Below are 21769 nucleotides of genomic sequence, written 5' to 3' on the forward strand. Positions count from 1 at the left end.
ATACGTTCCTCTCCCTCACTCCCCAGCTGGGGACACGGAGTGTGGCTGCGTGGGCTTTTTCGTGCCTTGAATTTCCCGTAAGGACAGCGCAGTCGGTCTCAGCCTAATGAGGTATGGGCTGGAATGTAAGCATTTGTGTAGTCTCATCAAATTTAATGTAGCCTCTGTTTTGAAATGAGGAGCATGCAAATAAATTGACAGCATTGTGGAAAGCAGCTGACTTGCGAGCCCCGAGGGACAACGCGGATCTCTGGGGAATGACCGGGCGGAGGGAATGGCTCTGGAAAGGTGAAAACACAACGGGAAGAGAGTAGCACAAACAGGGGAAGAGGTGTCGTTTCAAAACCTGTTGGGGAGATGTTTTTGTCAGACCTTTCCAGGGGAAGGAGAAGGGGAGGGACCTGCTGGGAAGTGGTCAAGCATGCAAGTAACAATGAAAAATGCTGGGGTTTTAGAGGAGCCCGAAGGGGAGACTGAAAGCGCGTGGGAGCTGCTGCTTATCTCCTGAAGGGCATTTGGGAATCTGGGCTTGTACCTCGCTTCAAGATGAGCCCAGGTTACAAAGTTAAGGTTTACCTTTGAATGTCTGTAAAGCTCTCGGGCTTTAGAAGGAAACCCCATGGATAAGGAGGGAGGAGGACGGGAAGGCAGGTGTGGGAAGACTGGCAGGAAGCCTGCTTTCTATTTTGGGAGATAAAATTAGGTGGGTTTTAGTGTCTTGGGAGAGAAACATCTGTTGTCTGGCTGTTTTGCTTCTTGCATATGCCTCTGGACCACGCTGACCCCAGGGCGCTCCCTGGGATGCTTGGAAAGTGGGTCCTGAGCTGAGGCTTTGGAGCTGAGGTTTCCTTTTATCTGTCCGCAGAATCTGAGACAAGGGCTCCAGCAGCAACAGGCGTGTGTGGCTGAACAAAGGAAGTTATTTTATGGCAAGGATGTGGGAAAAATTCACCTGGGCTGAATAAAAACTATATGCAGTTGTGGGTGTTAAGCGGGCGGGTGATGAAGGATGCTAAAGCCGGTGTGGCAAGTCTCCATTTTTGGGTGTAAGTGATTCAGAGAAAGCTAGAGGTATTTGGTGGGACCAAAGCAGTTATACAAATGGAAATGCTTCTATATATCTTTGCTTTTGCTTTTTGCCTGTATTTTTTTTTAAAACTGGTTTTTAGCAGCTTCTAAAGCATTTGGCTATATCTGTATGTGTAATTAAAAAGGGCCAGATCCACGGTCCTGCATAGCTCCTGATAAAGACAGTTGTTTTGGCTCAGAGAGAAGATGTATAGTCGCTCTCTTATTTCTAAATCCATTGCAAAGACACACTTTGGCTCAGCCAAAGTGCCAGGGGCATGCACATGCAACCTGGTGTAATCTTTTTATAGGAGGGATAATTTATAGAGTGGAGAAAAACGCTTCCTGCAGTTTATCTGCAGGCAGGAGCTCATACCGTGGAGCAGCGCTAGAGGTGCCACCTGGCAAGCGGGACCGTGGGACCCTCAAAACTATTTGGCTGTGTGCTTTTTGGCTCACCGTTTGCTTCCATGGCACCTTAGTATGTGCGTGAGCTTAATTAGTTTGCAAGTTTAGGACAAGTTTAACTCTTTACATCCATGCTCTAATCAAGTCAAGTCTCAATCCACGAGGGGCAAACTTTTTTTTGCTTGTCATTTATGATAGAGCCATAAAAGCTGTTTTTTGGTTTTTTTTTCTTCTTTCAAAGTGAAAAGCCCATGGAGAGTGAAGTAACGGAGGTTTTTAAAATTATCTGATGTCTTTAACCTCAGCACACTCTATCTGTGTCAACGCCCGGTACTGGGGAATATGCGAGCAGGCTTTTGTTTGGGTGACTTAGGAACATCTCCTCTGTAATGCACATTTTCCTGTTCAGGTTGGACAGACTGGTCTCTTACCTTTCTCCGCGGAGCTCCCCGGCACGGGGCAGCGCTTGCCTCCCGAAAGCCCGAACCGGCGCTCAGCCCTTCTCTTGGCTCGTCTCAGGTGGGATGGAGGTGCCGTGCAGGGTCTTTTCAAGGCTGCTGTGGATGAAGTGCTTTTCCCTTGTGCTGTTTCAGTCACCCTTATGGCCCTCAAATAACAGTCACAAACAACAAATCCAAGTTTCAGATGTCTTGTTGGTTTTATATCCTTCGGTGCTCGACTGGAGCAATGTAAGATGGCCCTTTCTTAACACTTTGTTTTTTCACAGTCTCCTAAATTAAGCACATGAGGTGATTTAGGCTTGAAGCTTCCAGGAGAGGGATAATTGTTCTTTTATTATTATAATAGATCAAAATAAAATCAGCTTGCGCTTCTGAAATGGAGAGTTTCTTAGCTGGAGAAGTGTACAGTAATTCTTTTACAGTGTTATCAAATGGCATAATAAAAAAAAGCAAAAAGCATCTCATTTTCTAGGCTGTTTATTTTACATATCCTCTCTGAATTGATAAATATTTATATTCAAATCTGGGATTCTCTTTGGAGCATCAGCCACAGAAATGATCCAGTGTCGCTTGGCCCTAAAAGAGCTAATTTTTGTGTGTGCAAAAGTGTACAAATTATTTCCTGCCTATATTTACACAAACAGTTAACTTACAGTGGTGGATGCAAAAGAAATATTAATGCATGCTAATGGCAGTTAAGCATCTGAAGTGCCATTTCTGTATGCAAATACCAGAATAATGATGTTAAAAGAGTTACTAGTGTTTACTTAGTACCTGTGGTATTTGGCATACAGCTGAAATAATTGCATATAAGCCTAAGTAATTCCCTGCACGTTTTAATAAAAAATATTCTTTGCTCCGCTGTATTGTTCTAAGAAAAACTTATGAAACTTGCTATTACCGGAAAACTTTCAGATTATTCTAAAATCCTGTGTTGCTGGGGTTTTTTTTGCACAAATTTAGCGTTCTGTAATAACTGGTTGAAACCAGAGCTAAAATGCCAGGTTCGGGATCCTCCAGCGTACGCCGTACAGAATTAGAGACGCACAGAGTTTGCGCAGCAGATCCGGGAGAGCTGAGCATCACCCGGGGCTTGCCGGGTCCCGAGAAATTCCCCCTCGAGCAGCTGCCCGGCTCCGCCCGTTGTGCGGCAAAATGCAGAATTTTGAAGCCAGGCAGGTGAAGCAGTTAAAAAACCGCACCAAAATCTCTGCCTTCATCTAGCCACCTTTTAATAGTACTTTCTGTACTCTGTGTTCAGGCATTTGAAGAGCAGGGCAGATCAGACCCCCCCCTCCTGTTTCAGTGCCCACTCGCCGTTCCCAGAATGGTGGCTGACTTAAAAAAAGAATTTACACAGATTTTGTGCCCCAATTAGCAGTGCTAATTGGGGCACACAAGTAAATTGCACTCTACCCTGTGGAGATTGTCAGCCAGTCAACCAGATCACTGAGTCACCAAGAGCATGACTCTAACCCTGAGTTCCTATTTAATCAGGTGCAAAATCAGAGGTCCCTGCAGGAAGGACACAGTCCTGCTCCTGGGTATCAGTGAGAGAAGCTCCTTGGGGCTTTTCTCCTTCCTTTTCATATTTTTTTTTCTTTTTTTTTTTTTTTTTGGTAAAGGCCAGAGTTTAAAATAAATCCCTGCCTAGTTGGGAAGGAGACTGCTGATAATTCAGACTGCTGATAATTCAGCATCATGTGCTAGGGAAGTTTAGGGTTTGCTGGGTGCAGTTAGCTCCTTTACAGAGAAGTTTTGGTTAAAGAAATACCATTTCATCTGCAGGCCAGGAGCGAACCCGGCCCAGCACGGTGACAGTGGGGCGAGCATGCTGCGTCCCCTCCCAGGCAGCAGGTCCAGCGCCAGAGAAAGGGACCTGGGCATCATTCCTGTGACGGTGCCTTCAGATATTCTAAAGCCGCAAGAGAAATGGAGGTTTGAGCTGAAACCTCCGGTGTCTTGGCAAATGCATAAAATTTTGTTTTTGCAGGCGAGTTCTTCATAAACTGGGTGATCAGAGTTTCCCGGGCTGGGGGACAGCGGGGAAAGCCACAAGTGGCTGCAGGGCACGGTGACACTTCTGCTCACTGCTTAAAAATGTGCTGTTTGTAGTGAGGGAGAAGCCAAGCTGATTTTACCAAGGTGGAGCAAAGCTAAAAGTCATTTGGGAACATTGAAGAGGGTATTTTTTCCTATAGTGACACCCATGCAGTTTTGTACATGGCACTATGCGGCAGTTGTGGATGTAGATCATTGACCATATCACACGCACAGTTATTAATATATTATTTCTTTCCAGGTGGGTGAGCAAAGGCTCGGTGAGCCTGTAACCTGGCCAGGGCTGAGGTATGAGTATGGTGATGCAGAATTAAAAATAACGGATGAGTTAATTGGATGATACGTTTATGTGTTTGAAAGAAAAGCACCTCATCGATACGCTGAAGGCAACGCCACCCAACATTATTTTGGTAGTGTGTCTGAATTCCACTCAGTTTTTAGAAAATCACGTGCTCCTAAGGCGGCAAATATCTGCGTGAGGTTTCGGGGAAGCAGCAGGTGTGGCTGGGAGCGTGTCGAGAAGCAGCTGAAGTACAGGTACGCCTTCTGGCACCAAGAGGATAAATTTTCCTTGGGGTACCAATAAATTTTACTCAGAACAAGCAAAAATTTTGGAACAAGAAGCATTTTTAGAAAACTGTCATCGGGCTCAGCCTTACCCGAGGGGCTTCGGGGAGAACAAACCTCCCCAGTAAAACCCAGCTTGAAAAAAGCTGGAAGCAGAGCTTAAATATGTTTGGTTTTACAGGTTTCGATGCAGTTTTTGGCAAAGGCTTGGTGTTGTGAGGGGGGTGCAGGTGTTGCTGCCCATCCCTTTCCTGGGGAAAGAGGACTGAGACATGCCTGGGCCATTTGGTTCTGCAGCTATAAAATATTGCTCCATATTTTGTAGTGTCGTGGGAGCCGCGGGAGTCACATTAGCTCCATTCTGCTGCATGTGGAGAAAGAAAACTAGCCTTCTCTACCTGCCTAACAATTATTTATTTTTCAAATACGGTGAAGTTGGTCAAGATTGTTTTATTATCTGCATTTTCACTCTCCTCCCACGGTGCGCATGGCCCCCACGATGGTGAATGCCTGATATCCTGATGCTTGTGAATGACAGAGGTATTTTCCCAATGTGCAGGTGAGGCAGCAGAGTCTAAAAGTCCTGGCTCAAAATCCTACCAGAATCCTGTAGCAAAAGAGGAAGGCAGAACCTCATCGCTAAGCCCAGCATGGCAAAAGCACCCCTCTTTCCCACTTCCAAGAGGTGGGCAGCAGTGTCCATTTGAAAAGTGATTTTGTGCATTTATAATCCATTTTGATGGGGGGAGGGGAGAATTTTTCCTCCGTCAAAGGAAAAAAAGATATCCTGGAGATGTGTTTTAGTTATAGACATTTTTACTGCTTGAAGAAAGCAGCGACAGAGTCATTTTTAAAGGGAGAATATCACCGACGCTGGTTTTAAATTCTCTCTGCTTTGACAGTGTGTGATTTTCGTGCTCTTTTTCTGCAAAAGCCTTGGATGAAAATCTTTGTGCAGAAATAAATACCGCCCGCCGCCCGCTGCGGGCCGTGAAGCTCTGCCTGTCCTACCGGCCCAGGCAGCGGCACCGTGGGAGCTGGGGACGGACTCCAGCACGCCAGGGGCTGATAAAACCACGTGTAGAGCAATAGCTGTCGTGCTACTTAACTGATAATATAGCCGTAAACCTCTGAAAAACTCAATCAGTGCTTCAGAGGAGAAATAATTTATATTTTGGGCTCTTCGCTTTGTGAGAATCGCTGGTTAATTGCTGCTCGTGTTTTAAGATCTGGAATAGCACTCTGACCCCAAAGCTCTTTTTAAGTGATAAAAATATCTGTGAGCTCAATTATGCCCTATATGCCATCTCACTTTTTATTTCTTAAATTTTAAGGGCTATCTCCCTTGGAGTCTGCTTTTTTCGTCTTTAATGAAGTGGTGGTGTTCTGTTACAGGCTGCAATACACGAAGTAAGCGCATTGTGGTAACTAATGCCATATTCTCTGTAAGACAGGTAAATTCCGTATATATGACAGGTTAAGTGTTTTTGTCTCTATTTGATGTACTTGTGGCTTGCTGTAAGTAATTAGATCCACTAGATGGTGGTAAAGACCATCGACTCTATTCCCCTGTATCAAGAAAAAAAAAAAACAGAAAAAAGTTAAGAGTACATTTTAAAAAAAAACCAAACCCAAACCCCCAACTAATTAAACATACCTACCTCTCTGTTGCATATATTGAAAGCAATTGCAAGCATGAGGAAGCAGAGATGCTTTTGGGCAGCATTATTATACTATGAGGAGCTCTCTAAATTAAATAGTTTTGTCAGGATAAATATTGAGTAAAATGATTATGAATCATTGTGGCAAGTTTTAATACAGATCAGAAACTAAATTAATCTCCCTCTAACTCATGGATCGTGGCTTTCTTTTTCTTCAGATACAAATGAATAGTAAACAACATTTTGGCAATTTTTAGGTTAATCATGTAGAACTGATTACTCAAGAAGAATGCTATTAACATTTAGTCAATTTATACCCTCCTATGTGACAAATGAAAATTAATGTTGCTGTTTTTAAGATATCAAATGGGTCATGATTTTAAGAAAAATGATTACCCCTAAAGATAACTGATAATGATGGCTAAAGGCAAGGAGCACTAGCAATGGAGCAACATTCATAATTCCCTAAACAAATTCTGTGGGAAAGCAAATACAGCTTACTCTGTCTGGGGCTAAAGAGGCAGCATTTTAGGTATTATTTGTTGGGTCTTTTTGTTGTCGTTTTAAGTGTAACATTCCATGTCAATTATTTGTTAGTCATTTCTCATGCAAAAAAGGCATGAATAATGGTGTCCCAACATCTAATAACAAAAAGCACATTTCTGGAGTTGAATATGACGTGCTTTTGGTGAAGATGTAATAGTTTGTCTTCCAGAATCCGTTATTCTTGTTGGTAAACAGTCTGTCGCTCTGCTGCTTCACTGCTGTCTATTGATAAAGAAATGTTTTGCTATGATCAGCAGAGGTGATGCAACGAAAAACCCTACAGGCATTTGCAACAAGTAGGGGACGAGAAATGCAAGCAAAACAAGCGGGGACAAAGGTCTTTAGGGTAAATAAAATATTCTTCATTCCAGAAATATGTAATTGATATCATGGGAGTGTTGAAATTGGATTCTACAAGGGATTTTTGAACAGATGTTAAACAGGTATGAATTTATCTCATATCACATCCTATTGCATCATGGGAAGAACTGGTGCCCGCGTGCCTTAGTGCAGTACTGAAGTCACTGCCGGGCTCTGACTTACTGCTTGCATCTCTCGATGCATGCATTTGAAGCATTGCTGTATTTCCCCATAAAATAATTTTAAAAGGTCTTGACCTTTTGCAGAATCAGAAAAAAACCCTGCCAGCCCAGTGCTTCCTCTGTAGCTCGGCCGTCCTCGGGAGTGATAAATGGGGGCTTTCGGAGCAGTGTGCTTGCGCTTCCTAATGGAGGCGGTACATTAAGGGGAACGTTTCCATGTTTGTTTTAAATCACTTTTCACATTTTTAAAAATTACATTGCATACAGTAGTTTTATCACATACTCTATGCCTATGATCAGAACAAAACTTCATCGATTTTAGCAACTTTTTAAACTGTAGACGTTTAAAGGAGGTATTTTGGGGGAGTTTTATGGTACTTATGGCTCTTTTAGGGTGGAAGACAAACAGTCAGCTCCTGACTTTCCCGTGTAACAAGATACCCGCTATTTGTGCGTCTGTAGAGTGATTGCTTTGCTTCTCCGGTGCTCCATCGGCAGCAGTCCAAACCCAATCTGTATGACATATAGAGCCCATTTCAGCCTTACAAGAGTGCAGCCATCACCAAGTGGAATATATCAGTAACCACGCCGGAGCCGACCTTTGCAACCTAAGACGTCGGTGATTTGTGGAGGCTTGTTAAAGTTGGTAATCTACATTTCTCATTGCTTACCGTGGCATTTCCACTTTCTTTTTTTTTTTATTTTTCTTGGGGGCGGTGGCGTGCTGACCCGCTCTGATACTCGAGTTGGATGGTTAGAAAGATTAAGATTTTTTAAAAGGCTGTGAAGGAGCACTCGTGTTTGAGAGCAGTGCTGAGGGCCTGGTTCCTTTGGAGGATTGTTCCTGGCAGTGTTTCCGTTATGAGTTACCCAGGGACGGAGGAACCGTAGCTACATCTTGGCTCTCTTGCACGGGCAGACTGACAAAGACTTGAACTTCCCTGAAAATTCCTCACGTGAAAGTTTGCTGCCAACTCAAATAAACAAAAAAACTCAAAAAACTCCTTTTTTTTACTTTTTTCCCCCCAAATGTTTCCTGAGCTTACGGCCTACGTTGCACCAGGGCTACCTGTCCTGGAAGAGGGCATTTCTGCCAGGGTACTGGTGGGCTGCATGAGTCCGAGCCGAGAGATGACTTCCCACCCAGCTCAGAGCAGTGAGTAAAGCTCACTATCATTTTCTTTGCTTGTTTTTGGCCAACGTTGCTTATGTCTGCCAGCAACAAGAGTTTGTTTTGTGTGAAAGTATTTTTCTTAGGTGTTCAAGATCAACTGAATTATTTGAGGGGAGGGTCCATGAACTCAGATTGCTTAAAACCTGGTCCTTTAATGTAGGCGGGAGCAGGCTGGCAGACATCTCGCCACAGAGGAGGCACAACGGTCTGTTGCGATAGGATCAGCAAAACGTTAAATTCATTTCTAGGTACGTGGGCTTCGGGGAACACATTTCTCTTTGCTGCTGAGATTTGCAGTTTTGGAGTTGGGTTAGAGATGAGGGAGCCCAGCATGGGCAAGCAGCGTGTGGTTTTCATAGATTTGATGTCGCGTTTGAACCGGGTTGGGTCCCTGGTGCAGAGAAGTGAGTTTTGAGTTCTCTGTTTCTTAGGAATTTTTGCAAATCATCTTCCTGAAGGCTTATGATACTGCTTCGTGATAAACGGCGTGTCCTTTTTCAGCATTTAGCCCTATCCGTTGTTCCTGTGTCATTTACTGAAGTTGTGTTAATGTCGATGAAAAAACCAAACTTGGTGAACGAGGAAATAGTTGGTTGTAATGGTTGTCAGGAAGATTCTGATATTGTTTCATTTGTTCCTACATGGCCACAGGGAACAAGCCATAACAGTAAAGGGATTTCAAAACAAAAGTAATGTCAAAATTCATTGTCAAATTCTTGCTTTGGAGAATTAAGTTCTCCCGTGCTGTAAACATGTGGATTCCCCACCAAGACTTGAGATCTGGGAGGAATGGCTTAATAGGTTGAAAGAAAATCTAGATGTGTTACCTGCATTAAACCGTCACAAAAGTCCAGTGAAACTTCCAATTCAGTTACGGTCACCCCACTTTGAAAGATGGTTTCTTTTTTTCTAGCCTAATATTGGACTTTGGTCTCTAAGACTATTCAAAAATGAAAATCACTTCCCAGAAACTGAAACCGTCAGGGTGATGGGAAGACAGATGAAAGACAGGAGAGCACGTAACTGAGTTTATTATTTACAAACAAGAGAGAAATAAGATGAAAGGGTCGCAATCAAGAATTCTCAGAGGCAAAATAAACCCGGCAGACGTGTTGCTGTGTAGGGAGGGCATAGGGTGTCACTGCGAGCCCGAGGAGGGACAGGGGACTCCCAGCCCAGCAGCCACCAGTGCCCGAGCGGGGCGAGACCAGACCCGGAGCCGCAGCAGAAGCAAGGCGGCAGGTCAGGTTTTGCCCAGCAAAGGGTATAACACAGCAGAACAGTTGAAAAAATGGGCAGAAAATAGCTGGAAATATATGAAGCTGAAGGTGAGATGACAGAGGCGAGGGCGAGCTGCTTTGTGAAGGCTGTCGAGTGGTGCGAAGGCTGTCGGAGGCTGCTGGGCAGTAAAAAAATACTTCAGTTAAAGACATCTCGTTGGTCCTTTATGTGCTGTAAGACAAAAAGTTCCCTATGGTCCTTTTAACGTAAGCATTTTAAACTAAAATATAGCAGATGTGCACTAAAAGCCAAATCCCATTTAATGGGGCGAATCCTGTAATATTTTTCATGTAAAAACCATCAGATCAGAATCAACATTTAAAAAAAAGGTGTTTTTATTAATGTGTTCTGGGTAGTACTGCAATGCCACAGTTTTTTAGGCATATGATAAAAAGCAGTTTCTTGAAGTATTTTCACTTCTTATATTGCCTACACGTTTCGGAAGCAGCGTCTGGTCTTCCGACCCTTACAGTGCCCTGAGAAATGGCTTACGTATTCTTTTTCCTCTTCCAAGAGATTTTTACAAGTTCCAGTTAATCTACTAAACCTAAGCTGATCACAATTTTGAGAACATGTCTTACTTCCAAGTTGCTGCTGAAAGTGGCAAGTGGCTCTGAAGTCCACAGATTTTCAGAAGGAGGTTTTGAAAACGTACCCTGAGATTACTTCACTAAGCCAGTCTGTCTTTACAGACTCACTCTGCACTTAGATATGGCAGTAGGAGCATTGCTCGTGCGACTTAACCATCAAGTACGGATTTTACTTAGCACTGAACCAGTTAAAAGAAAAACAAAGTATTTTTTTCAACCAACTCTAGCTCCACTCAGGCCTAAATTATTATTTTTTCTTCAGAAACGGGCATTTTAATGTGTCACTTTTCAGTTCCAGCTCAATAAACAACCATTTATTTACAATTTTAAAGCAATCTTCAGCCTAGTCAGGTAAGAATTATTTCAAAAGAATAAAAACATTTTCATTTCCCATCACTGCCAAAAATGAAAAGAACATGAGTTATGAGTCTTGCTATGTTGTCTTAAGTTGATTACTATGGAATGATTAAAAAACTAGCTGTGCTGTCATAGCAGAAGAGTACATTATAAGTGTAATAACAGCTTAGGGATACAATCCATCAATGCCGTACTTGGAAGAAGAAAAAAAGTTGATCTATTTCTTTGGTCATCATTTTCAGCATATTAGATGACAAATAATTGTACATTCATCAATAACAATAGATTAAAGTTGAAATGATTTATTGCTGTTACACTGCTGGTATGATGGAGCACTAGGTCACTCAAGCATTGATGGGGTCTGTATTTAATTTTCACGGGTCTCTTAGCAGAAATAATAGACAGAGAGGAAACCACCTGAAACAAGGTAGATCAAAGTTGGTGACAAGTGATTTGTAGGTTTGTTCTTTGGGAGTGGTGGGCTGGAGGTGGCAACTCTCCTGCTTGGCGCTCTGAACCGCTAAGTCAGGCGGCTCCTCACATCCGTGCTCAGCTGAGCAGCCTCAGAAGAAAACCCTGCATGCCATTCCTGAGGGTCAGGCCAGCTCATAAGGAGAAAATTATTGTGAAACTTTTCTGCTGTGAAAATCCTTCCAGGAAACGTGTTTGTTTACTCTTAAAGTAACACAGAAGTGGAAGCTGCACCGTTTTTCAAAGGTGTGAGCAGGACTTCTGTTAGAAGTCAGAGAACATTAACGTGGAGTGCTCGCGCAGGTTTTAAACTCAAACTTAGATATTTTTCTGAAGACTCTCTCCAAAGAAACTTTGTGTTCAAGTCTCACAATAACTGTGTCATATCCTCTCCTGCGCAGAGCATCTACCAGAGTAGACCTAGTTAAGAGGTTTCCACTGAAACACATTGTTGAACTGGGGTTCACCACTTCATCAGCATCCACGTAGGGATGGTTGGGTTTGGACGACGGTGTGACAGTCCCTGATTTCCCGCCAGCCTGCCTGCGCGGCTGCCTGCTGCTGTGTCTGCTCCTCTGCAGTTACTGCCTCAAAAGGGGACAAACATCTTATTTTTTTTTTCATCATCAAGACCTCAGGGCTTCCGACACCCATCGCGCCAAGAAAAGCTGTGGAGCATAACTGATTCCTGGGTACCCCTCAGCTGCAGTTCTTACAACGAAACTGAGATCTCAGCTGAGCAAATTCTTTTAGGTTCTTGGGTTTCGATGCAATTTTCATGAAACTGAAACTCTGCCCAGAAGAAGATGATTTTAAAGTCAGCTTAAGTTTAAAATTATCTCTGCTATTATATTGATTTTATGAGGAGGCAACTTCCATGGTTCAGATTAGCGTTAAAGATGTTTAGGGACTTTCCCTGCATTTACGGTATGAAAGCCCCCATTGAGCATAGCGGTGAGAGAAGGGACTGCTAGGAGTCAAGATCTCTGTTTCTCATTAGCCAAAAAGGTTTTGATAATATTTATAATGATGGAATAAAAAAAAATAATTTTAATGTACCATTTTAACATCTCAGTGAAAGGAGAGAGAAAACAGAGCGATCTCTCAGTCTGATACTGAAACATTATCAGAGCTGGGAAGAACTCAGGACTCCTCTGCATATGCTGCCGAGGACTTTAGGATAGGTATGAAAAATGCTGATTAAATTAAAGTGCATTATAATTAGAATGTCTCTGAAAGGCTCAAGGCTATTTTTTATTTATTTTTGACAGCACTTATAAGCTTGCCTTAGTACTGTCAATGTTTTTATACATACCAGAGCTGACTTCAGCGTTGGATGGCTGAGAAATAATTTAAAAATAGTAGTAGTAGTAGTGATAATAATAATAAATTAATAATAATAATTTTCATCATCATCTAGTGCACTGAGTTAGTTCCCTAACTTTGGAAAACTCCCAGACTCTCTAAATAATGTTTTGATAATGTTTGTAATTTGCAAAGCGGCTCCAGTACCTAGCCGTGTACTGATGACCTGGGATAATCGAAGTAACCGCTTTATTTCAAAGTAACAATTGAATCCACATGATTTTTCCAGCTAAAACTCTATGGAGATGAATTTCCACTCTGTCCCTCTGGGAGGCACGGGCAGAATCTGCATATGCGAATGCCGCTGAAAGTTAGAGCGAGTTTTATGCGGTCTCTAAACTACAGAAATACCTGGATTCACACTACTTTGAAAAGCCATACCTGCCAATAAGTTGCCGAAAGTAAGTGACACGAATAGCAAAATGGTTTTAATTTTCTGTCCAGTCAAATCTCAGTATTTCACACTCAATTTTCCTTCCTCGGTAATCTAAATAATTTCCCACCTTGCTCATGATGAATGTCTTGCCAGTTCCTACTCAGTCCTTCCACTTTACACAACCTAATTAAAGAAAACATTCCATGATTGCCTATTTTTCCTCATGCATGACAACCTATTATTTTTTCTACCACCTGATTAGGGCTTTATTATCCTTGGATTTAGATTGATTTGCTGGGCACTTTAATAAAACACTGCTTAGTTTGATTTAAACGCCTACAGGTTTCAGTCATTCATAGAATTACTCTTATAAGTAACTCACATTGGAGGTACCGTATAGTCTCCAGGAAAAGGGGTTCGAGGGTGCCGTGATACTAGCCTAAAGAAATGAGAATCACAGGTGGTGTTCCAGTTGTGCGTCGCGTTAATATTTCTGTTGTGAGCAGTCAGGAGAGGACATTTTGCAATATAATTTGTCAAGGGTGATAAATCTGTTTCATCATTTCTGTCAAGAACGGACCCCGTGTATTAAAACTACTATAAATATTTTCTCAAGATAAACCAAAACTTTCATATGATTAAATAATAATACATTTATGATGACAAATTACATTTACTATGTGTTATCTGAAATGCGAGACAAAATTAGGTAGTTAAAGTTCAAATGGATGGAGATCAGTTTTGATTTAAAACCAAAGGAATTTTATTAAGTAAATGAGATTTTCATCATTATTTTGTTATATCTAACATTCTCTTCTTTCAGAAATATTATTTATGAGCTTAGATGATGATTTTAAAGAAAAAGTGAGCTTATATTATAGCAAAAAAGAGTCCAGTGAAAAAGTTCGGGAGTAGTTAAATGCCACGGTTGTTCCTGCCACCGTTGTTGGTGGCTTTGAGCGTTAGCAAGACGAGGAGCGGTCCGCGGGCTGCTGTCCCTGCCCCAGTCCAACGATGCTTTGGGATCACTCTTGTCACACCTTATTCAAATATTTCTGACCTCTCGTGCTTTCTTCCAGAGCCCTTTCTGGCTGTGGAAGATGCAGCTCTGTTTCCTACAGCTCTTCCTCTAGATACAGCTATCGAGAAGCTTTGCTGCGTCCCATTGACAGGCTTAGTTCAATAAAACAGGTGGTAATAGATGAATATTGGCATGTCAAAGTGTGTTTCAGCTTCTGCTACTGTACGCTTTTGTCAGGAAATTTTTCAGCGTCCTTGGATGGTATTAAACTTACTTACCTAAAAATGTCGGCAAGGTAGCTGGCACCAAATAGTCACGTTTTAGGGCTTGCTTCAGCTTGTAGGAGGTGTACACTGTGTGACGCTCCGGCTTACGAGCCTGATCCACTTGGTGATGCATTTAAACTTAGGTGGGGCTTTATATCTTGCTGCAGAGAAACTGTAATGCTTGACACGTAAGGTTTATTTATTATTAAAGTAATATTTTGCTAGCATACCGGGTACCAAACGGCTATATCTGGGTACCTGTGGCACGCTGCAGACCAGTACGGGTTGCAAAGCTAGTTTGTGTCCAGCTCGGATGTGTTACACCAGCAGTGCTAACGCACCTATAGATGGACAACACCACCAACTGCTAAAGATATGGACAAGCTTGGATCCAGCGCAGCATTTAAAAGCTTGCTGAAAGGGAATCATGTGAAAAAAACTCATTTTGTACCCACATGCTGTGAAATTGCTTCATCCTCCTGGTGTGGGATCGCTCCAGCAATGGAACAGCATCCATTTCTTACTGCAAAATGGGACAAAAGAAACTCTTGTCTTCTCTCTTTCTGCGATACGTGGACTATGTCTTCTGCTGTTTCTCATAATTTCTTCCTGAAGAAAAGCGCTTTCTGTGCTGGAGGAGCCAGGTGTGTGGGGATGCACCTTACACACCTGATCATCCCGGTAAATCTGTTAATATAATCACTTACATGCTTAAACTTAATCACTTTTGCAGCTGGAGAATTGAAAGAGATTCTGTGAAGGGGAAATAATTTTATTTTGTGGTTAGTTTACTAATTTCCTTGTTTTTTGGGCACTTAAGAAGTGAAGAAGGAGGGGTTTGTGTTTGCATGAAGGCAGGCTGCAGAGAAGATTATAGTGAAAATAAACAAAAAGACCATATAAAAGCCAAGTTGTAGTGCTAAAGAGACTTAATAGCTATAAACTGGTAGCTATTAGCTTCTAATTACTCTCAAATAATTACTGAATAGAATAGTAAATGTTATTAGCTTGCTTTAATATTCAACATAAAACATTGCTTCCAACAATAATTTACTGTTCGTTCCGCTTTAATATATACACATGTAAAACTGGGCTACGTCCTAAACATCCTTAATAAATGCAATTATTATCGGAGTTGTGTGGAGGAGACCTGTACCAGCATGCCCGTACTCTGCTTGCATTGAAGTTAAACTACTCGTCCATTTATTGTGGAAGCAGGCTTAAATACTGAAAAAGAAAAAACTATCCCCAAACAGGAGGAGAATAAGAGTTAGATGTGTAAGGGTGGTTCTGATTTCCAGAATTAGGAGCACCATTATAGCTCAGGTGATGCACCTGAGTCTGCAGAGCTGTGATTTCACTTGCTGGCCGGCATCTCTGCTGGTGATTTTGACTTAGTGTCAGGTATATATGTATATTATCAGAAGGAGGTGATTAGTTTGTCCTGCCTTAGTGGCCTGAATTACATCGTGTCATCTTCTTCGGAGAGGTCGTACAAATCTCTGCTCCCTACAACTGACTTGACCTTGGTTTTTTTTTCTTCCCCTGAAGGAGAAGGGCTTGGGTTTTGATGTATCAAGAATAAAAGCCTACTGTACCTTTAGGGCATCGTGTAATATCCAGAAAAAAATTCTAAACCTTCAAAGTCCCCAAAGGAGGGCTCTGTTTACAACAAATATATATTTCCCATCGAATGGCCAGTTGTAATATTATTTTTCTTTATTTTTGCTTCAGAACCGTGGAATTGCCCCTTAACCATCAAATAACGATATTTTTTTTTTTATGCTGCATCTCTTTGTATGCTGCTCACCTTTTTAGAGCCTTTTAATTCCTCTGTTTTGTGGATTATGTTTCTGAATTTCCATTCCTGTACATTTCATTCAGTCTATTGCTGGGCTTCTTTAAATTCCACTTGAAACATTGAGATTTCCACTAGAACAGTGTTTCCAACTGTTTCTCGGCTTGCCAGCTGCTTCTAAAAGGTAAATTTCTAATATATTGCTGAATTCTCCCGGTGTGCAACTTGGTTACATCCCTCAGTCTTTACAGTAACAGCCTCTTTTCTCTGTGTTTTCTATTTTCACTTTCAACTAAAAGCATTGAGTCTATTTTGATGTATCTGTTGTGCCAACGTGGAGTGGTGTGGATGAAGGAGGATGGAGTGCTGTAGCTTTATTGTATTAGTGGAATAGACAGGGGTAATTCAGAAATGATTTCGTTCTCCTCCTCTGCTGTCATCTAAGCCCTGGTCCTTCACCTCGTTGTCGTGTAGTGGAAGTATATGCCTTCAGCTTACGGCCTTCCTGCGAGTCGTGAATTTACATTATATTCCTTTGCTAAGGATATTTTGCTCTAGATTAAAAGATGCTTTTTATAAACCCCAGTTGGCCTTCCTAGCCAAGCTTTGAGAGCCTGACACCTAATTTGGGTAGGGGAAGAGGGACCCATCAGGCATCTTTGCATGTGCATTCGTTGCATGCTCAGTTACACACCTCCAATTCCCAAATTCTGCTTTTTATTCACGTAGGAGGATGCCCACGCTGGGGCTGAGGGGGAGGGAAAAAGGGAGAGAGAAAAAGGGGTACTGGAGCTCGTTGCCAGCTCTTCTAAATGTAGCCTTTTATGCATTCAGCATGCATTAATCTTGTTTTCTTTGATTTTGCCTGAGAGTGAGAATGGCTAACTTTTTGCTTTTCTATTTGTAATAATGAAGCTTTCCTGATGTGGACAATTAACGACTTTTTGTTCTTTGGAAATTATCTAGGTGCATCACTCAGCAGTCTGCACAGCTGCAGCACCAGCCAGCTCTGTGCCAAAGGCGCCGCGGGTAACGCGTGAAAAGAATCAACAAGGCCTGTACTTAGCAGGGCTTTATTTAATTTCACATTCCTCTCTTCTCTTCTCTTCTCTTCTCTTCTCTTCTCTTCTCTTCTCTTCTCTTCTCTTCTCTTCTCTTCTCTTCTCTTCTCTTCTCTTCTCTTCTCTTCTCTTCTCTTCTCTTCTCTTCTCTTCTCTTCTCTTCTCTTCTCTTCTCTTCTCTTCTCTCTTCTCCTCTTCCATCTGTCTTTCTCTCTTTCTCTTTCTCTTTCTTTCTCTTTCTTTTTCCGTAATTTGAACTTGCTCACAAAAGTGTGTGCTGAGCAAGAGACAGATAGGCAGAACAAGATGATGAGATGGGGATCTTCAGTTCTGCCAGAGCCCAGGATGCTCCTATTCCTTTTAACATCCTGAGATTTATCACTGGATTAATTTTTTTTTAACAAGTATTGTTTGTCATTGAAAGAACTCCAGAGGAACCTTTATTTTGAAAGGTTCTTGTGGCAGACGGATTTTGGCCTCTAAAAGGTATTTTAAAAGTGGGCAGAGAGACCAAAATCTACATTTCCGCTTCATATAATATCACATATTCATACCCCAATCTTTTCTTCCTACATCACTGAATAAATACACCGTTTCAGTGCTCTACCATTTTTAAATGTCATCGTTGGATATAATCAATCACCCAAATACATAACAACAGCATTACAGAAGCACAAGAAAATATGTTTGAAATTTCCTTTTTATTGTAACACAAGATAGTGCTTCCAAAATCCCAAACTGAATTGCTTTTCAGTAGATAAGCATCAAAAAATACATTTCCTGCTTTCGGTGAAGGTGCAATAAGGTGCTGTATCAGTGTAATAGTTCAGAATGATATGCTCTACTAGTATTTTGATGAATTACATGATTATAGCTAAAATGAACACTTTCATCATGCCTGAATTAATAATGGTGGTATGATTTGGCAAGTACTCCCGCAGTGTTCTTTAACTCATCACTTCAGAAGACAGAGTTTTAGAGCCCATCCTTTGTCTCGGGGAAACACAGGGATCCTTTACGGTTTAAAACCACAAGAAGCAGGAGAAATGTGACGGCTTTAAAAGGGGAAAAAGAACCTAATGCATGCATACCTTCTCAAGCTCATCGTGACTTAATTGGTTTATTTTTCACTGCCTTTTTCTGATGTCTAAAGCACCTACGACTGTGTCAAAAAGAAAAAGATCACTAATTTTTTCATGTGAGAATAGGTTTGGTGTGTTTTATTGCAGCTGTTGTGTTACCAAATGATCCTAAAGTCCTTATAAGGACATAATTTTCTCTTAAACCATTAATTTTACTTTAGAAGTTGGGTAATCAGTACGTTCCTTTCTGTGTCTTCCACGTTAGCGAGCACACGAGCGACCCCCCGCCAGTACTTCAGCTACCTTGAGCGAAGCTGTGTATTGACGTGCCCCTTTCAGGGCTCTTCTGGGTGGTCCAACCGTGTGCACTAAAATTTCCCACACCGGGGGCTTCCGTGATATTGTGAGTACATGCGTTGGTACGGCATTGAGAAAAACCTCCACTGCTAATGCCATTATAATATTATTTGGCTGGTAATGAATGAAGGCTCTTGGTCTTTACGACTGTCATCTAGTACCTTTAATGAGAATTGATTTTCCTTGAAATAATAAGAATAACAACCAATCTGCTGTGGATAAGAAATGTAAACTTTTGCAGGCTATTGTGAAAAATGGTGATGCACAATGCATCAAAAACATCTGGAGCAGATGTTTCTGTAATTACGACACACTTGACGATTATGCTGTATTCGCTGGCCTTTCCTGGTACCCTCAAAACTGGGTGATGTTGCAAGCTTGTGCTGGTGCACTGAACTGGAAGAGAGGACATACTGTCTGGGGCAAGACCTGTCCTCTCTGTTTTCCTAAGTGCTCTCTGTCCATCGATTTTTTGCTCTTGGTTAATTATTATCTTCTATGTTTGTATCAAATAGTAATTTTATGCCATGAAATATCTCAGGCCTGCTGATGCAGAAAGTCAAGCAAACATAAGCACACTATTTTCTGAACCCAAGCTATAGGAATGGTAATATTTGGTGGAAACAAGACTGTGAGGTACATCCTGTGGGGTTTGCTATAGTTATGTATATTATGATCGGTGCTATTATGATCTATGCAGGAGTGCATGACTTTGTATCTTTCTGTTTAAAGAATATTATAGCTGGAGGTAAAAATGTATGAAAGACTTAAGAGGCCTGAGCAGGTCACCTCAGATGAGAGCAGAGGAAGATTAGCTCAGACGTGCTTTATATATCTTTGATCTAGTGCTGTGTTAAATCTCAGTGTAACGCCTCTGTTGGGCCGTGGTTGGCCTGACGAGCGCCCGGTTTCCAGTCACTGCTAGATAAGCTGTCCAGACCTCAGACAGAAACTTGGCGGAATAAAACTGAGCCGTGTAGATGCTTAGTGAGATATGGTACCTTGCTCACAATTACGTGTTCAGAAGGTTTACCAAAACAGGACTAATGTTTTAAAACATTAAATGAGTCAGTAAAGAGGGTGATAGCCCAGTACCTCTTTCCCTCGCTACAATAAAAAGCATTTAGCAACCTTTCTGATTTCTTGGTAGGGCAACAGCTAAGCCAGTGGATGTGTTTGCTCCCTACAACACCACCCCTTAGGAAATGTGTGCTTGTCGAAGTCTGGGCTGCTGCCGCTTATCCTGGGGTGGGTAGAGAAATGTCACGCAAACGGCATAACCGCATTTGTGGACCATAGAAGCTAAATAACTTAACTGGGGTTTTTCTTTTAGGTTTTGGTGCAGGATATATTCATTTTTGGCACTCTAATAGTGTAAAATCTGCTAGTAACTTGCGTGTCGAGGCACAGCTCCAGTTTAGCTTCACTTATAATGAAACAAATTGTAATTCTTAATTGACTTCTCCTATGGAAATAGCAGCAATATAAATTGCAATGTCGCTAGAATAAGGGGAGGGTGGGGGGGAAGACCTTTTTACAAGCCTCAGGATGACAATTTATAAATAAACTCAAACTAAGAAGCCTTAACGAAAAATCCCTGTGGAATCCAACGTTAATAGCCTTTACTTTTAATCTGATACAATAAATCTTCCAGCTATGTATCCACAACAGAAATAACAGAAACCAGGCCAAGGTGGAGTAGGTATGGGGGAGTTGGAGAGAAATATGCCCTTTCTTTAATTAAAAGTAGATGGCGATTTTCTGGTATTCCAAAGTCAACAAGTCGTTGCTGCCAACTCACTGCCAATCAGCTCGCTCCAAATGAGGGTTTTTTGGTTGGACTCTTTGCCTAAAAGCAATGCAGCATTGCCAGAGCTTCAAAATCCACATGTTCTGGGGAATTTTCAATATTCCCTTTGAGAGCTGGTCTTCAGGCTCCAGTGCTGTAATTACACATGAATCGCAGATTTCTAGCTGTTTTGTGAACTGCAGTGTTTTAAAAGGAAATCTGGAGGTCAAATATTATTTATTTTTTTATAATATTACGAATTTTTGAATGTGCTTTGAATGGGAGCAAGGAAAGTGTCAAAAATTTGCCCAGACAGAGGATGTAGTGAGCTTCTGCAGTGTCAGTTGTGACTGAGAGGAGAGGATGAGATGTGGTGCCCCGTGACACATGGTGGCTGGAGGGCAGGATGGGATGCGAGCAGGTCCTTCACTGTGTGCATAGGTGCTGGCAGAATGAAGAGATTTAATCTACTACATATTTCACACGCCAATAATGGGAACTAGGGATTTCCGTAGGCTCATAATGTTGCCAACACTCTACGTTCAAAGATCTTTAGCTAGATAAGAGAAAAAGCATGAAATGATCTTAAAATTGTGATAAAAACCAGCACACATTGGCCTTTTTATTTGTCCTCCTTAAGAATACTCCTAAGAGTATTGAGATTGAGACTGATTTTCTCAATCATGATCAGGGCCTGAATTTCAGCTTTATTTCTTCAGAGATAGTAATATTTTGTATAATCTTGATTTTTAAGTCTCAATAACGTAAGAAAGAATTAACTTTATGGTTTGTGCACTGTCATGATGAGAAGCACTGGTAAATCTACTACAAGTTTTGTATTTCTATACTGGTCTTTGTCAGCCCAGGAAGATTTGGATGGGAACATACAGGTTTTTGCTATGGGTTTATTTTTACTTTCTTGTTTGTTTGTTTCCTGCAGAGAAAAGCTTTGTTGTGTCTACAAGATGGATGAGTTGAAGATGACGGTTGCTCCTTCAAGAACTTACAAACAAGAAGGCCCAAATTTAAGCCGAACTCTTCACTTACCTCATGAATGGTGACTTAAATTAAAGCAAGCCGCCTATCCCTTTGAACACTTTTGTGAGGTAAGAACCAATAGCCTGCATATGCACAGGGTTTCCGGCACTTAATGGGTTAAACAGAAGATAATTTTCAAAATAAAAGGCCAGCACCAAGACGATGTAAAAGTATTAAGTTTATAGGACCAATGAATATAGTTACTCCTCAAAGCAGAGTGAGACATCGTGATTTCGAATTGGTAAATATTTACATATATTGAAATATGAATTTATTTGGCTAATTCTATGACTGGGCAGATAAATACCAGATAAATATCTGGTTCAGTCCCCTGACAGTAACTTAAGGACAATGGCTTTGAACGAAGCTGTAGAGCAAAGACGTTCCTACCATGAACTTCAGAGGGAGCTGAATGTAGATATTTAAGGT

The 21769-nt window shown here is 41.5% G+C and overlaps 1 protein-coding gene across 1 annotated transcript in view; it reads left to right on the forward strand.

Moving 5' to 3' along the window:
* The window catches only part of LOC135313338 (uncharacterized), a 342721-nt gene that overhangs the window by 293417 nt on the left and 27535 nt on the right, over nt 1-21769 (forward strand). Inside the window, exons 10-17 of the mRNA XM_064450993.1 lie at nt 1886-1995; nt 4240-6019; nt 7027-7118; nt 7708-7960; nt 8356-8470; nt 8649-8736; nt 12782-12953; nt 21243-21408. Of these exons, the coding sequence (XP_064307063.1) occupies nt 1886-1995; nt 4240-4270 (141 nt within the window). The 3' untranslated portion in view covers nt 4271-6019; nt 7027-7118; nt 7708-7960; ... (2 more) ...; nt 12782-12953; nt 21243-21408. The remainder of the gene's footprint in view (nt 1-1885; nt 1996-4239; nt 6020-7026; nt 7119-7707; nt 7961-8355; nt 8471-8648; nt 8737-12781; nt 12954-21242; nt 21409-21769) is intronic.

The sequence above is a fragment of the Phalacrocorax carbo genome, chromosome 5 (assembly GCF_963921805.1).
Source record: "Phalacrocorax carbo chromosome 5, bPhaCar2.1, whole genome shotgun sequence".
Lineage (NCBI taxonomy): Eukaryota > Metazoa > Chordata > Aves > Suliformes > Phalacrocoracidae > Phalacrocorax > Phalacrocorax carbo.